Source organism: Gopherus flavomarginatus, chromosome 5 (assembly GCF_025201925.1).
Source record: "Gopherus flavomarginatus isolate rGopFla2 chromosome 5, rGopFla2.mat.asm, whole genome shotgun sequence".
Taxonomy (NCBI): domain Eukaryota; kingdom Metazoa; phylum Chordata; order Testudines; family Testudinidae; genus Gopherus; species Gopherus flavomarginatus.
The window spans coordinates 127,391,260-127,409,877 of record NC_066621.1 but is presented as its reverse complement, the minus strand read 5'-3'; the positions used below and the strand labels follow the sequence as shown (position 1 = coordinate 127,409,877).

Sequence of the window (18,618 nt, the reverse complement as noted above, 5' to 3'; positions counted from 1 at the left end):
ATGTTGCTGATGCCACCCTGTGTGCATGTCTTCTGGGCACTGTGTCCACTGCTGAGGTGTGGGATAACTTCCCAGATTTTTCAAAAGTGCAGGATACAAACATGGCTAGACAGCATAGCAGGTGTGGACACATCATGTTTCCTGTAACCAGTTCTGATTAGTGTCTAAGTGATTACAAAACCACAGTTGTTCTTGTAGAACTGTCAAATCCTAAGACATAAAACTTTCAAGATATGCTGGTCACATCAATGTAGACCCACAATGTAGGGATTGTTTGTAAATGTTTTCATGGTGTATTTTTGTTTTTAATTTCTCTGGGAAAGATGATCATTTCCCCCACAGTCTTTTTTACCCAAACACCAGAATATCATCTAAATTAAGAAAACCAGAAAGTAAAATCATACAGATACAGCCTATAAACAAAGGCTAAAAATGGCTACATGAATAATAACAAAGTACATTGGACTACTAAAATTCTTTCAATTTTGTTTTCTAAGTTAGTGCTTAACACAGGTCAGATCATTCTGTTTTAAATACGAATCTCCTCTGGACAGTCTCCCTGGACAGTCAAGCTAAAGGAAACAATATTTGATTTGCAGTAGTAAATGAACCCGATCCTGCAAAATGTGGTATATTAAACACACTGTTACACCCAAGGGTCATCTGCAAAAGTTAAAACCGCCATTTCCAAACATCTCAGTGTCAATGCTGACTTTTGGGAAGAACTCTGCCGTTGGCTTGTTTTCAGAGTTAATAATGAATGTGAGTTTGTAAACTCTTATGAGAAGTGTACTAGGAGTGACCCTTGGCAGTAGAACAAGCTGATGTGATCTGAAGTTCAGCACCTGCCTTTCTATACATTGGCATCTGTGCAAGTCAGAACACAGGGAGAACCAAACTGTTGCAAAAACTTATTGTAACTGATTCTGCATTTATTGACTTTGCTGTTACAACAGTCGTGTGTTATATATTATCATGTAAGAAGTTGTTATAGCTATTTACAATACAATATTATATACTCAAGCTGGAATCAAACTCTTTTTCTCTGTAGGTGGAGTTAATTTATTTTTTGCTTAGACATTAAAATCTTTTACATTCTGCATCATTTGTATTATTAATAGCTTGTAGAACTTTCTACTACATCACATTACTCCCCTGGAAATAGAACAACACACACAAAAGTATGAAAAATGTATTTTTTAACAGTAAAAAGTAATTTTTCAACATAATACCCAAAATAAAATACCATGAAGCTATTAGCAGTAAATTGAATTTTTTGGTATGTAATTTAGTATAAATACTGACAAGCTGTGTGTGTGTGTGTGCGCGCGTGTTCTTTTTTTTTTTAATGAGCTCATTAGTCATTCAGTTTAGCAATGCAGAGGCAGCAATCGGCAAGGGCGTGCATTTTTATGTCTGCTTCAATTGCACACTTCATTTATTTGGACATCGCATAGGCGGCTTTCTCTGTCACACAGCATCACTGCACGATTAGCAAGTTTCGCCCCAGGGCAGCTGGGACGCTTTGCTGGGGCAGATGTTCTTTTCAGCTTATTCAGTGGCCGCTCTTGGGTTGTTTACTGTTGTCATGGCTACCTCCATTTCCATAGCAGCCGCGCTGCTGCGTCTGAAGCAAGTGAATATAGTTATAAAAGGATCATATTTTATTCTTTCTCTATAACTTGCCATCTGTCAACTTATGGCTCATGATGGATTCAGAAACCGATTTACAAATAACGGCAGCCAAGTAACAATTTTGCTTATATTAAATGTAACAATAGATACAAACGCAAATCACTTAGGTACTTTCAATGAAGCACTGCTTTTGTTTTTCCTGATTTTAGAGGTTTTTGCTTCCAACACTTTCTCACAGTAATAATTTAAATTCTTATTGATATATGAAAATGACCGAATGTCATCTTTGTGTCTGATTCCATGCAAGTATTCTTGACACTCTCCACTGTGCTAGTAGCTCATCCTAATACACTGACAACAACTCATGAAATGACTTCTACTTGCACAGAGCATTAGTAATGAAACCTGAATACTAAGGCTGTCAAGACATTTAAAAAATTAATCATGATTAAAAAAATTAATCACAATTAATTGCACTGTTAAATAATAGAATACTATTTATTGTAATATTTTTGGATGTTTTCTACATTTTCAAATATATTAATTTCAAGTACAACACACAATACAAAGTGTACAGTGTTCACTTTATATTTATTTTTTATTACAAGTATCTGCACTGTAAAAAAAAACAAAACAAAAGAAAGTGTTTTTCAATTAACCTAATACAAGTACTGTAATGCAATCTCTTTATCATGAAAGTTGAGCTTAAAAATGTAGAATTATGTACAGAAAATAACTGCATTCAAAAATAAAACATTGTAAAACTTTAGAGCCTGCAAGTCCATTCAGTCTTTCTTCTTGTTCAGCCAATCACTCAGACAAACAAGTTTGTGTAATTTTGCAGGAGCTAATGCTACCCACTTCTTGTTTACAATGTCACCTGAAAATAAGAACGGGCATTCTCATGGCACTGTTTTAGCCGGTGTCACAAGATATTTGTGTCAGATGCACTAAAGATTCATACATCCCTTCATGCTTCAAGCAACATTCTAGTGGACATATGTTCATGCTGATGTTGGGTTCTGCTCGATAACAATCCAAAGCAGTGTGGACTGACGCATGTTCATTTTCATTATCTGAGTCAGATGCCACCAGCAGACGATTGATTTTCTTTTTTAGTGGGTCAGGTTCTGTAGTTTCCTTATCGGAGTGTTGCTCTTTTAAGACTTTTGAAAGCATGCTCCACACCTTGTCCCTCTCAGATTTTGGAAGGCACTTCAGATTCTTAAACCTTGGATCGAGTGCTGTAGCTATCTACAAATCTCACATTGATACCTTTGCATTTTGTCAGATCTGCACTGAAAGTGTTCTTAAAATGAACAACATATGCTGGGTCATCATCCGAGACTGCTATAATATGAAATATGTGGCAGAATGTGGGTAAAACAGAACAGGGGACATAAAATTCTTCCCCAAGGAGTTCAGTCAAAAATTTAATTAATACATTATTCTTTTAAAGAGCGTCATCAGCATGGAAGCATGTCCTCTGGAATGGTGGTCAAAGCATGAAGGGGCATACGAATGTTTAGTGTATCTGGCACGTAAATAGCTTACAATGCTGGCTACAAAAGTGCCATGCGAATGTCTGTTCTCACTTTGTTGACATTGTAAATAAGAAGAGAGCAGCATTATTTCCCATAAATGTAAACAAATTTGTTTTTCAGCCAATCGCTAAAACAAAGAAGTAGGACTGAGAGGACTTGTATGCGCTGAAGTTTTACATTGTTTAGTTTTTGAGCGCAGTTATGTACCCAACAAAAATCTACATTTGTAAGTTGCACTTTCAGGACACAGAGATTGCACTACAGTACTTGTATGTGGTGAATTGAAAAATACTATTTTTTTTCTTTCACAGTTCAAATATTTGTAATCAAGAATAATATGCACTTTTATTTCAATAACACAGAATACAATATATCTAAAATTGTAGAAAAATATCCAAAATATTTAATATATTTCAATTGGTATTCTATTGTTTAACTGTGATTAATTGCGATTAATTTTTTTAATCATGATTAATTGTTTTGAGTTCACTGCGATTCATCGACAATCTACTAAATACTTCTCACCAAAATTGAATAGCAAGCTTGAGAGGAATAACAGAACACACCGTCCACGCAAGCATATACAGTACAGTGACAAATATACTTCAGTGTAGTTGACTTAACAGTAGTTTTGGGATCATGTGCCAGTTTGATCACATGTTGGAATTTTCCAAAATAAGATTTTGAATCATTTAATCTTTATTCCTTTTCAATGCAGAGATTCGGTCTAGCAGGGGGGTAAAAACACGATTAGCCCAGTTGTAAATAATGTATTTATTGGTTGATTTTTCCAGATCCTGACATTGATGCTGCCACTGCCATGATGCTTTTGAATACTCCCCCTGAGATACAAGCAGGTTGTGAGTAGATATTTCTATAGCATATAGCACCATAGACATGTAAAGTTAACATTCTCTTTTTATAAGTATACAGGATACTAGACAAAAAAAGGAGGATCTAATGAAGAAATATAAATTCCCTTATAGACACTACTTTACACTAAATAATAATTTATTTTTTATGAAATATAATATCCACTATTACATGAATAACAATTTTATGTCTCTGTGTTAGAGATAAGATGATTGTTATTCATTAAACACATATAATTTAGTGACCTGGGACAAGTGAGATAAGACCTGGGGTAACAACCAGAAGTTGAGAAAGAGAAGAGGGATACATAGTTTTTGTTTTCATTTTGCTTTGATTTTACTCCATCATGTGTGTGATTGAGGCCACCTGGATGTTTTCTGGTCATTTGGACACTATTTCAAATCCTTTCTTGCACGTATACTTCACATTTTGCCTGGGTAATATGCAGTGCCAGGGCCCTAGGCAGGCTCCAGGGAATGGAGCAAATTTTGGCTTCCTGCCCATAGGTCCCTGTCGTTCTCCAGCTGGGCCCACGGATATTGTGATCATTTTTTATTGTTTGAGGCTAGGAACCCATTGTGTTAGGTGCCTTACAAACATGGGACAAAAAGATAGTCCCTGCCCCCCAAAGACCTTACAATCAAAGTATAAGACTAAAGACGACAGTTAGATAGAGATGGGGGAGTCCAAGGAAACAATGAGACAGTATTGGTCAGCATGACAGGCAGTAATATCAAGCAACTCACAGCTTTAAATATAAAGACGGATTTCAAAGTAGCAGCTGTGTTAGTCTGTATCCACAAAAAAACCAGGAGTACTTGTGGCACCTTAGAGACTAACAAATTTATTTGAGCATAAGCTTTTGTGGGCTACAGCTCACTCCATTAGAATTTACCTACAGCCATTATGAAGCCTGGCTAGCTTCCCTGACATTGGTTTAGTGACCAAATCGGACTGTAAGGGAACCCTTGGTCAGCACTTTCTTGCTCTGTCTGAGGAAGAGAACCAATCACAATCCAAAGCATTCCCTGCACAGCCAAGGAGAGCTTTGGAGGGAGCCGTCGTCAGCCTTATTCAAAATCCCATGGGAGAATGATCTGCTGACAATCTCCTCCAAGATACAATTCTCCCAGAGAAAAAACGATTTGGCCTCACTCCCATCCTGCTTCATCCCATGGGATGAGACTGAGAATGTCAATGGAAGGAGGAGAGAAGTGTACATGGAGAAAGGGAGAGATTTTATCAAGGGATGTGGCATTCGGGGTTAGTGGAAAGAATGGCCTGAGAGAAACGGCGGAGGAGGGGAGACTGAGGGGATCAGTTAGAAAAGAGAATTGGTGGAATGATGGGGAGAGAGAGAGAGAGAGAGAGCAGGAAGAAGAGATGAAGAACATGGGGCGAAGAAGTAGAGAATAACACAAGGAAAGAGAAGGAGGAGATAGACACAGAGAAAAGAGCAAACACTGAACGTGATGTACTAAAATACAGAATAACGGGAAAGTGAGAGTGGAGTAAAGGATAGGCCAATGGCAAGGGAATGGAGACACAGTAAGTTACTCTTAAAAATGCCAAAATGTTACAATACAATGCACGTGAATGTTTCTTGCTGTTGTAGGGGGTGTTTGAGTGGAAGTAAGTTTGGGGCACCGGGTCTCTGGCACATCCACTACAAATAGCGATAAACCATTTGGCCAGGGATATCTTAGTTTATAAAGATACTTCTGAAAAGCCAGTTTCTTACATTGTTGGAATGTACCAGATCCTCCTTCCACCACCCCAAATGGAGATATTTATTTTTACAAAATATTCCCACTGCAGATACCTCTCATTCCCACCCCACCTCGTCCAATCCATCCCACCCATCCTGCAAGTTAGTCAAACACGGACATATATATAGAAAGAAGAATATAAGAGAGGAAAGTGAAAACATCACAGCCCTGTCCACCCTGCCCACTTCAAAGATGTCAGCAAATAATGATAGCTCCCAGGCTGGAATGTAACCTCTAGCTAAAAATTAGTGACTTAAGTGGAATGGGCTAAGTGGGATGGACAACAGAAAGTGTTAACCCATCATTGCTCCTTTAGCTAAAATATTATTGCTATGTTATCTCTCTGTAAATGTAAAATTAGGAAGGTGGGATAACCTGTTCTGCGAATTTCAGTGGGCTCTGCCTGTTTACCATATTAGGAAAATCTTAGGCAACTTACCTCAGATAATATCTAGTGCACATTGAGAAATTACTGCATGAAAAAAACTTCTGACTTATTTTCAAATAAAAGGTAACCAGAGAGAAGAATTTCACAGCAATTCTGAGTGTCCTACAGAAGTCCACTTTTCAGTCTCTACTCCTGTTACAAACTGTAACAGATTGTAAATCAAGCCATAAATCATCAGTGAAGTAAACATGCTGACATTATCAGAGCCTTTGAAGATTTAGGACTCAATCCGCAGTGTTAGGTTACAGCATCATGAGTGTATTCAAATCACATCTGAAAAATGCCCTGGGTTGAACAACGTGCCTTCCAGTATTTGGTATAAAGTGGAAGGGGCATTATGTGCAGTTTGACCATAAGTAATGATAACGGACAGTTGAAAATGTTTTCAGTAGCTGAGCATGTTTGACTGCAGGTGTGGCAGCTGCTTTCCCAACAAAGGTGATCTGCTGAAGACAGCCAGAAGCCAAGAGTAATTTCACAATCTAAAAATGTGATAAGTCAGTGAATTTAAATCTTCAGTTCATCCAGGCCCTGCCTGCACTACAAAAATAACAATGTCTAAACACGATTATGAATCACAGTTGTGGGCAAGCCAGATACCATACTTTAATTCATAACTGCATGAACAGAAAAGACCAACATATTCTAACCATGTTTCAGGTATCTACCAAGCTTAAATCCTGCTTCTCCAGGACATAGTTTTATTCTGGAGTGTATGAACAGAAGAAAAAAAATGTTTGCCCACAGCTGTGTTTCAGAATAGTATTTTAAGCTTTATTTTTGTAGAGTAGCCTAGACTTTGCTGTCAGAAATGAATAGTCTGAGTTCACGTTCATCTCTGATGGAAAGTACCTCCTCACATGCATCAAGAAAGCCAAAGACAGGGCAAAACATTCCTGCATTGTAACAGAATTTTTACATTTAAAAATGACCATTTAAAATTCCATACCCATATGCCAAGTGCTGCTGAAAGCCACAGATGCATTTTTATATTGACTTTTGCTCTTATGTTAAATGGCATCTAATCCAATGCTGCCTCTATTCCAATGCTGCCTCTATTCACCATTTACCTCCAGCCTCACGGCATTTTAACTGTCACTTAAAAACTAATATATAAACCTCTTCGTAATTTAGATTATTTTTTGTGGGGGAGGTTATTTTATAGAATCTCATAAAATTGATCAATCACAATTGACGCCAAAAGCTTGAAGATAATATAGTTATAGTCAATTATTCACATCCTGTCAAATGCATTCTTGAAATATTTAAAATTTTCCAATAAAGCACCATGGTAAATAACTTCAGATTTGTAATTCAAACAAACAAACAAACAAAAAACCAGGAATAGGCAGCGGGGTACAAAACTCTATTGAAACATACAGCCAGGCTGGCACTCAGAGCAAAGCAAGACAGCTACTGCAATAATGTTCAGAAAGACAGTGAAAAATATGGTTTTGAGCTATTATGTATTCTACTTGGCATACATAATATATGGAATTAAATATTGTATTTTACAGAATGTTGTGAAGTTTGATTATGCAAAACACTTCCTTAAAAAGTAGTAGTAATAATCACAAGTCACAAATACATTGGAACTTAATATTTTAATACAAATTCATGTATTTATTTCTGTCATGACCAATATTTAGATTTATGTTTGTAACTTGAGGATACATGTTGACTTGTTATGTCACCTGTAGCAAGTCACTTTGTCTCTGTGCCTTAGTGTTGCCTGTTACCCATGCTGGGGAAGCTAAGGTGCAGAGAGTCTAAGTGGACATCTTAGGCAAGACAAGGAACGAGTGATAGATCTGGGATCAGAATTTATGGTTTCTTATCTAATACACTTTAGGGGTGTTGTACAAACATTAACTATTTAAGATTTTCAACCCTTTGAAGTCATAAGGAGCTATGTGAATGATAAATATCTTTATAAAAACCACTTACAAGCCTTTCATGGTTGATCATTCAGGTTTTGTACAGTTTCCATTCACTAGGTCATGTAGCTTCCTCAAGTAGCAGAGTAAGGGTTTCTGAGTTAGGAACTTCTGTTGTAATCTTTGGCAAACTGTAATTGGTTGTTATGCCACTCAACCTATGTGACCTTGGGCGTATCATATAACCTTGCATTGCTGTACCATAGTCTTTCTGTTCTTTTGCAATGTGTTTGGAGATCCTCAGACAAAAATTACTATATATGTATAACATATTAATACTTTACAGTTAATAATAATAATGGGTGAACTCATTCCCTGAAACAGTTGCTTCAGAGGACAAAAGAACTAGAGGGAGTAGCACACGCATCAATTTATTCAAGTAGTGAAGCCAATACCATAGTTCAAGCATCATAGTAGTGACCCTGGTCTTAATTCCAAAAGGACCTAGTTCAGCAAGGTAGTTAAGCAAGTATGTAATTTTAAGCATATAAGTGGTCCCATTGATTCTGTGGGATTACTGGAATAGCTGCAGTTACACATGCACTTAAGCACATTGCTGAACTACAGCTTAACAGCGCAAATGCAAACAATGATTTGCTAGAGAGAATGCAAGTGTTAACCAGGGAACTGAAGGCTCGGCATTTCTCCATGAGGGTCCCCTCAACTTTGAAAATTCCTCCTCCCTTTCCACATCTTTGTTTCAAAATATCTTGAATCTGCTGACCTTCAACTGTACAAAGCCTGTTGTTTTCGGTGGGATTTGCAGAGGACTGAGAAGTATGTTGAGGAAGGAGTTCTTTGAGTCCTGAGAAAAGGATTTTTGATATTTTCTTTGTATAAACCTGAGGGTCAGGTGGAGCGGGGCTGTCAGTTGCTCTTTTTCTGCTTTGGAAAATGTTTTTAGTTTTCTCTCAGGGCACCTAGGCACAGGTTTTTAAAGGTATTTAGGCATTGCACTCATGAGTGTTGCAACACTTCACTAATTTAGGAGTCTAAATTTCATTTTCAAGAAGGATTTAGGCACTTAGGGGCCACAATCCTATTCACTGTCTTTTTGGTTATATTAAATTAAAAGAAAATGCCTAATGAGGCCTGACTTTTTTCCTCATTGACCTAAAATTTGCTTCCCAGTGTAATTTACTGTCCCATCCAGTCGAAGTGATTGTGGAAATGGAAGACCTGTTTTCAAGAATGGCTCAATGCAGGTATACACTTAAAATAAAAATCACTAGAAGAAATCCTGCACTTGAGTGATGGGTAAATGGAAAGAGCTGCTATCTTGGCACATCTTTACTCTCTGAAACTTGATAACTACAATGCCCTATCGTTACCTCTTGTAAACAAACAATAAATAGTAAAGCTGGCTGGGAATTTATTCTGACAGAGTATTTTTCCATTGGAAAATACTGATCCACTGAAATGTCACATGTTGCAGAAATGTGCTACTTTCACACTCAATTTGAAATTAAAATTGAATAAAAAGCATTTTGGTAAAGAACATTTCCATTTTCTGTTTCAAAATGACTTTTGTTTCAGTTTTTAAAAATTGTGTATTATAAAATATAAAATGAAAAAAGTAGGAACTGGAATAAAACATTTCAGTTTTGTCAAAACAAAACATTTAAATGTACCATTCTTTTTCCAGAATTTTGGTTTGTGGGAAATTGATTTTTTTTTTTATTATTTTTGTTCCAGAACAGAACAAATTTGAAATCAAGAAACTTCACCCAAAACAAAAATCCAGTTCTCGCACAACTCTATTGCTGTTGTATTTGCCTATTTACTTAAGAATGATGCTAGAAATCTGCAGTTTCCCACCCCTTAATGGCAGAAGATTGAAGAGGTTGCATTTAGTTTTATAAAGTTTTCTCATAAATGTGAGAATTTATATCTGGGATTAAGTGGCACCAGAGGCTATGTCTACGATGCACTACAGTTTGGACTACGGGAGCCTGGATAGCCAAGTGCACCGCAGTGCTGTTCTATAACTTCCCCCTGTGGACACTGCAGGTGTGAACTAAAAGGTTCCTAGTTTCCATTAATATAATCCTTTTCAAACAGGATTACATTAAAAGTGAACTAGGAGCTTTTTAGTCTTTGCCCACAGTGTACAATGGGTCAGTTACAGTGCAGCACTTTGGTGCACCCTGCTTTTCATGCTTCAGTAGTTGGAACTTTGAGGCAGTGTAGACAAGCCCAGAGATTCGCTTAAGCTGCCAAATGGGAGCAGGCAGAGGAGTTAAAATTATGCAGCCTAATGGGGAAGTTTGGGCTTGGCGTAGTCTTAGGGTAGTAGAGATTATGGGTATGTCTTCGCAGTGATCAGGAGGTGTGATTGCAGCATGCGTAGGCATACCTGAGCTAGCTTTGATGGAGCTAGCTTGCTAAGAGTAGCAGTGTAACCACAGTGGCATGGGTGGCAAAATGGGCTAGTTGCCAGAGTACAGTCCCACCCAGGACCCTAGGTATGAACTTGGGCAGCTAGTCCATACCACCACGGATCCTATTTTTAAAAAGCTAGCTTGATCAAAGCTAGCTCAGTTATGTCTATGTGCTGCCCCTGTTGCAAAGTAAACCTAACCTGTGTGATTAAGGTTGCAGTCTTATCCCCTAGAAGCAAAATGGAAGAAATTAGGAAGATGGGGACAAATTCATCACTGGTGTAAGATGAGGCAATCAGTAGAGTGGCATATTAAGCAAATAATGTTTGCTTGTGGCAACCACTGATGTCTCGTCCCTTGCACATCATAAGCATTTCCCTACTTTTCATGTCTGTAGCCTGAGATAAGGTGCTGTGGCAGACAATGATATGGAAAAGAAATTAACAAATGGAGGCAAAAATTGACAGCCATTAGGAGAAGGTCTATATCTTTATTTTATATCCATCTCTTTTGTGGTACAAGAGATGGGTCAGGGAGGACAGCCTCTGCCTGAAAGCCTGTGTCCCATGATACCACAGGAGACATGGAGACAAATCTGCACTTGCAGAATACCTGTATAGTTTAATGTTCACTTTAAAAACAGACTTTTTTTATCAGGCAGATAAGCTAGTTTGATAAGTTTATTAGTGCTCTAAAAACTGTGCATTCAGTCTAGTGCAGAGAGCAATTTACCTTGAGCTAGAAGAATTAATAAAACACACAACGATATCCCAAATGGAATATGGAAAATGTTTGCATTTATTGCCTTCTCCTTTTCAAGGTCTCTGATTTTAAATATCATCTCAGGACTGAGCATGGTTTATTGTAACTTCTATGCCCTAATGTTTAGGGCAACCAGACAGCAAGTGTGAAAAATCAGCACAGGGGTTGGAGGGTAATAGAAACCAATATAAGAAAAAGACCCCAAAATCAGGACTGTCCCTGTAAAATCAGGACATCTGGTTTGAAACATGAATTTCAATTCCTTGATTTATTTATCTGGATGCTGCTGTGGTTGCTGTATGATGGGTGATTCTACGCACTGCATATTCCTTGTCCTTTTTTCACCCGTCTCTTTATTACTCACATTCCCTGCATCTAGTTCTGATGTTAAAAAGGTAAACTCTTCAGGGCAGGAACCTCATCTTTTCTGTGCCCTATGAGTGTTTAACAGGCTTCTCTGGGTGCTGTGAGATACTTAAATTTAGGTGAGGTGCTTAAGTACAGTAGAGTAGAGATTAACTCTTTTCCTGTTAGCGAAATACAAGGTTATGGACATAATCTATTAAGGGCAGTGATAAAGGAAGAGATATTGCTTGCAACCTTCAAAACTAAACTGTACCATGTGCTAGAGTATGTACCACGGGGAATAATCCTACATTGATCGAGGGATGGCTGCATGACCTAGTAGCTTTCTTCCATCTCTGACTTCTATCTTGCAGCGCAAGTTTTGACTTTCTTTGATTTGTGGGTTTGTATCAGATCCTTATGGGTTAGTATTATCAATGTTCTCTATGTATAGCAGTGTGGTAGTCACTTTATTATGGGTTATGTTGTAATACAAAAACTTGCAGGGAAGCATAACAAGTTCAGATGTTTTTCCCTCACATAATTTCAGAGAGATGTTTTTTATTTTTATTTTTCCGTTAGATGTATTGTTTCTCTCTCCAGTTGATCGTTGGAAATCTTGATAAAGCAAGGAAGGGTAACTATGGAATAATTGCTACAGAAAGGACCTGATTTTACTCACATTGGTGTAAATTAGGAGCAACGCCATGTAAGATTCATTGAATTACAACATTGGGAAGAAGCAGAGGGTGAATTTTTAGAGCCGGCTTTGGGGTCATGGCCCTGATTCTCCACACATACAAATATTAACTTCAGTGGCAGTAACTCCTGATTTACACTGGTGTACGTGAGAGGAGAATCAGGTCCAGTATCTGTGTCAGTACAAAATAATGGCGAAAGCTGAATAGTGAAAGACGTGCACACCTGTTACTGTTCCAGCTTCTGGAATTTCTCTAAGACGGTTGTTTATGAAGAAGAAAAAACATTTTAAAGGGAAAAGTTATATGTGCATGAGTTTCCTTAGCAGTGTGTCTCAAACATCATAAAGTTCTTTAGTCATTTGCACAGAAAGAGGGTAGATTACTTTAAATATGTCTAACAGGAGGCAGTGTGTTATGTTAGTTAAAACAGGATTGGCAATGGGGATTCAGAACTATGAAACGTTACTCCTGATTGCCAGTGACTGACTGTGTGACCTAGACAAAGGCTTGGTCTACACTACCAACTTACGTTGGCATAACTATGTAGCAGCTGATGCTGTAGCACTGTAAATGGAGACAAGCCCTAAATCATTTCACCTCTTTGCCTTAGATCACCCATCTGTAAAATGAGAATAATACTGATCTCAGGTGGGGTGGAGGGCGGGGGAGACAGGAGAGGAATGGGTTTACGCTTAATTAATTAATATTTGTTAAGAATAAGTAGGTCCTTACATACAAGATACCACGTAAATACAATGTGTTATTTTTACTATGGCTCAGTTGTTGCTCTGTGAGCAGTCCCACTCATGCTTTGCTTGCTTCCTCGTGCCCCATCCTTGGAGTTGAACTATCCTACACCAGACCTATACCTGACACTTGATTACTTCCTCCATGCAGCTGTACTGGACAGTGTATTGGCTAGGGTTGGGGGAAACTCCCACTCAGACCCTACCCATCAGCCCAAGGAGTGGGGTTGTGTTCCTGCTGTCCTCACCCTTTCATAATGCGGGCAATCAGGATGGAGTTTGTAAAGGGATCTGTGTGCCCTCCTTCTCCCTTGCGCATTGGATGTTAAGGACCAGGCTGTGAGCCATCTAAGTAAGAGAACAATGCCCGAATTACTGAAGTTCAGGCAGAGCAATTCTGAATTTTCAAACTATTGGACTTTCGGTTTTCAAATTTCATTCCGTTTTAAAATATTTTTGGCGTGTTACTTTGGTATTGGAAATAAGAGTACTGGTGCTGTGTGAAATGTTACTTTAATAACAGGATCTTTAAAATAAGGTAAGAACAAGTAATACAAAATATTCTTGTAATAAGGCCTTCACTCGCCCTCGCAACAAATCAGGCAGAGACCCCTTCTGAGTGCAATCATTAGTGCTTCTTATTTTCAGTGTCAGCTCCCACCACCTTCTGTTTACAGTCTGCTCCAAACCAGCAACCTGAAGGACAGCTAGCTTCTCCAGCCAAAAGGGATACACAGCCTTTTGATTCCTCCCTCTTTCTCTTCCCCCCTACCCTTCCCCCTCCCCCTTCACTTCCTTCCTGCCAGCCTTATGTAGTCCCCTAGCTAATAAGGCCCGCAGGTGCTTCTCTTCTAGCTATTAGGCATGGCATACTCAGCCAGCCCCAATTGGAGGCTTCTTAATTGGAGCTGGGCTAATGGGCATGGCTCAGGACCTCCTGGCCAGCACCCTGTTACAGTGCTACAGGAAACAATCCTAGCATATGAGCTGAATGGATTGCCTATCGATCAAGAACTTCTTCCATTAGGTGGTTGCCATTCCGTTTTTTTTATCAGAGGCTCAGAAATCCATTAACACCAATTTAACCAGTAAAAATGTGTTTTCATTATGGCGTTGGCTCATTATTGCTTCCTATTCTCTCTTCCTCCCCCTGCCTCCCCCACCACCATTGCTCTGTTCCACCCAACCTTTCAGGTATCTTATATGTTGATATCACCTGGCCAGTTATGTAGTGGTGCTATTACATGACAATTCAGAAAGTATTGTTAAACAAAGGTCTTGGCAGCAATGACATAATTAATATAAGCTGAAGTAAAATGATGATCGAATTTGGAATGATGATGTTCTCAATATTCCAGCTACTGCATATTTTAAATAAAACATAAGGTCCCTGGATCTTCTCCATACCCAGACAGGTGGTCCCACTGAAGACTTTTCAGGATCAGATCCTTAATTAAACCCAAGTGTAACAAAACTGGCAATGGTGGGGAAGGAAGTGGGCTGCGAACAGGCAGCCGTGACTAAAGAGAGAGCAATAGTGCTCCCAAGGTGACATTTCTCAAAGGATAGTAGGATTTTATTTTGCATCTTTCATGTTGCTAAATGGGTTTTACAAACTTCTCTTCTTGTTGAAAGGCTGCATGAAAAAGATGTGTATAAAGGGAGGGTGGACTGGCAGTGGGGTTATCTCACACTGTTCCAAATGGTCAGCGTAGGAGGCGGTGAGATGAGAAGGGATACAGATATGAAGAGAGCAATTTTAAGAGCATGAAGAGTTGGGAGGGGAGGAAAACACTCATGAGATCAGCAATGTAAGCAGAGGTTGGGTTGGGCAGAACCTTCCATCTGAGAGACAGAGGCTTAGCTTGATGCAGAAGGGGAGTAGAAGCTATTGAAGGGATTTGATTAGGAGACTTACAATCTAAGAGGCAGGAGAAGAAAAAAAGCTCTTCATAACATTATTTTGTATGGCCTGCAGTGGAGCAAGATGAGAACTGGGCAACAAAAGAGCTTGGAATAGTCAGAGTGGGAGAGGACCAAGGTTTTTTTAAGCCATCAGACTGGAGAGGAATTGACTGATTTTCAAGGATGTAAAGACAGAAACAGGGTTTTTCAGTGGGCTGGATATGAGGGGATAGGTAAAGGAAAGTAATGAGGAGTCAAATGTGACACTGAGCTTTCAGATCCGAACAGAGGTAGAGCAAGGAAGGAAGAGTTCGGTGCTGATTTTTTGCCTCTTGTTTTATTTGCATTGCCAGTATGTTGGCCTTGAAGTTTCATGAAGGTCTTTAGGCAACACTCGTAACTCATTAACATAAATCACAGATTCCTCCATGTCCCTTGAGGGTGTTGTCCTGGGGAAGCTTCATTCCAAGGATTGTTGATATGATAGAACTTATTGCTCTGAAGTGAAGGGGACTTTGCATTTAAAAAAACAGTACCACATAATATATTCCTATACTGTGTATCCATACTCCTTGTTGAAAAGCCATGTTGATATGTGACAGTTTTATCTGTTGCTTCAGGCTATGTTGCTCTTTGGAGTTTCTTCCTAATCTTATATCTGAATTTTCCTTGAACTTTACTCTACCAGTCTTATATTACATACATATATTGTACTTCACTGATATTCAAGCCCCTTTAAATAGGCACTGTTTACACAGATTTGGTCCAAATTTTACATTTTGTAAAAGCAAACTTGCTTTTGTAAAATCCCAACAGTTGTTTTAAGCAAGTAAACATTCCATCACAGTGTTTGCAACCTAAACATTAGAGCACTGAGAATCTGAAAGTGAAAACGATTATGCAGTGAAACTGACTTCACTGATTTTCCGGTGTTGGGGTGGAAAGTGCGAAAAGTAGAACAGTATAAATAGCAAAAATTAACTTGATTATTTCAATTAGAATAACTGAAAGTCAAGTATCAGAGGGGTAGCTGTGTTAGTCTGGATCTGTAAAAGCAGCAAAGAATCCTGTGGCACCTTATAGACTAACAGACGTTTTGGAGCATGAGCTTTCGTGGGTGAATACCCACTTCGTCAGATGCATGTAGTGGAAATTTCCAGGGGCAGGTATATATATGCAAGCAAGCTAGAGATAATGAGGTTAGTTCAATCAGGGAGGATGAGGCCCTGTTCTAGCAATTGAGGTCTGAAAACCAAGGGAGGGGAAACTGGTTTTGTAGTTGACAAGCCATTCACAGTCTTTGTTTAATCCTGAGCTGATGGTGTCAAATTTGCAGATGAACTGAAGCTCAGCAGTTTGTCTTTGAAGTCTGGTCCTGAAGTTTTTTTGTTGCAGGATGGCCAACTTAAGGTCTGCTATAGTGTGGCCAGGGAGGTTGAAGTGCTCCCCTACAGGTTTTTGTATATTGCCATTCCTAATATCTGATTTGTGTCAATTTATCCTTTTCCGTAGAGACTGTCCAGTTTGGCCAATGTACATAGCAGAAGGGCATTGCTGGCATATGATGGCGTATATTAGATTGGTGGATGTGCAGGTGAATGAACCAGTGATGGTGTGGCTGATCTGGTTAGGTCCTGTGATGGTGTCGCTGGTGTAGATATATGGGCAGAGTTGGCATTGACGTTTGTTGCATGGATTGGTTCCTGAGCTAGTGTTACTATGGTGCGGTGTGCAGTTACTGGTGAGAATATGTTTCAAGTTGGCAGGTTGTCTGTGGGCAAGGACTGGCCTGCCACCCAAGACCTGTGAAAGTGTAGAATCATTGTCCAGGATGGGTTGTAGATCCCTGATGATGTGTTGGAGGGGTTTTAGCTGGGGACTGTATGTGATGGCCAGTGGAGTCCTGTTGGTTTCTTTCTTGGGTTTGTCTTGCAGTAGGAGGCTTCTGCGTACACGTCTGGCTTTGTTGATCTGTTTCCTTATTTTCTCGTGCGGGTACTGTAGTTTTGAGAATGCTTGGTGGAGATTTTGTAGGTGTTGGTCTCTGTCTGAGGGGTTAGAGCAGATGCGGTTGTACCTCAGTGCTTGGCTGTAGACAACGGATCCTGTGATGTGCTCGGGATAGAAGCTGGAGGCATGAAGGTAGGCATAGCGGTCAGTAGGTTTTCGGTATAGAGTGGTGTTAATGTGACCATCACTTATTTGCACCGTGGTGTCTAGGAAGTGGACCTCCCATGTAGATTGGTCCAGGCTGAGGTTGATGGTGGGGTGGAAACTGTTGAAATCGTGGTGGACTTTTTCCAGAGTCTCCTTCCCATGGGTCCAGATGATGAAGATGTCATCAATGTAGCATAAGTAGAGAAGGGGCGTGAGTGGACGGGAGCTGAGGAAGCGTTGTTCCAGGTCAACCATAAAAATATTGGCATATTGTGGGGCCATGCGGGTGCCCATAGCGGTGCCACTGATCTGGAGATAACTATTTCAAATTTGATGACAATATATGTGTGTGAGGATAGAGGCACAGAGTTCAGCAGCCAGTTGTGCTGTGGCATCATCAGGGATACTGTTCCTGACAGCTTGTATTCCATCTGTGTGTGGGATGTTTGTGTAGAGAGCCTCTACATCCATGGTGGCTAGGATGGTGTTTTCTGGAAGGTCACCAATGCATTGTAGTTTCCTCAGGAAATCAGTGGTGTCACGGAGATAGCTGGGAGTGCTGATGGCAGAGGGTCTGAGAAGAGAGTCCACATATCCAGACAGTCCTTCAGTGAGAGTGCCAATGCCCGAGATGATGGGGCGTCCAGGATTTTGGGGTTTGTGCATCTTGGGTAGTAGATAGAATAACCCTGGTCGGGGCTCTAAGGGTATATTGATTTGTTCTGGTGTTAGTGTAGGGAGTGTCCTGAGTAGATGGTGCAGTTTCTTAGTTTATTCCTCAGTGGGATCTGAGGGACATGGCCTGTAGAATTTCAGAGTTCAAAGAAAAACTGCTGAGCTTCAGTTCATCTGCAAATTTGACACCATCAGCTCAGGATTAAACAAAGACTGTGAATGGCTTGCCAACTACAAAACCAGTTTCTCCTCCATTGGTTTTCACACCTCAACTTCTAGAACAGGGCCTCATCCCCCGATTGAACTAATCTCATTATCTCTAGCTTGCTTGCATATATATACCTGCCCCTGGAAATTTCCACTACATGCATCTGACGAAGTGGGTATTCACCCACAAAAGCTCATGCTCCAAAATGTTTGTTAAACTGAACGCCAACTTCCAAACTTCAGCCTAAAGTTAGTCACCGAAAGCTATATTTGGACATGTAATATAAGTGACCTGTTGTCCAGAAGTGCTAAAAACCAAAGGTGGGTAGAAGCCAGTGACAGGATTTGATTAGGGATTAGCATGCTCTAAGAAGAAGGGAAAAGATTATTTTCACAGCAGTATTCAGTGTGGTTTGGAGTTGAAGCAAGGTGAGCATCAGGATGCTATTTAGGAGGAGGTGGTAATCAAGATGTTATAGGACCATACCTTGAAGTCAATAGGAACAATTAATGCTTAGTACATAAGAAAATCA

The 18,618-nt window shown here is 39.5% G+C and overlaps 1 protein-coding gene across 8 annotated transcripts in view; it reads left to right on the top strand.

The window, feature by feature from the left end:
• The window catches only part of FOXN3 (forkhead box N3), a 325,004-nt gene that overhangs the window by 280,876 nt on the left and 25,510 nt on the right, over positions 1-18,618 (top strand). For 6 of the 8 annotated variants that reach the window (XM_050953291.1, XM_050953294.1, XM_050953293.1 and 3 more), the window contains exon 5: positions 3,974-4,039. The exons of 1 other annotated variant lie outside the window; for it this stretch is intronic. In XM_050953291.1, the coding sequence (XP_050809248.1) occupies positions 3,974-4,039 (66 nt within the window). The remainder of the gene's footprint in view (positions 1-3,973; positions 4,040-18,618) is intronic. One more of the 8 variants, XM_050953295.1, reaches the window with a different exon arrangement.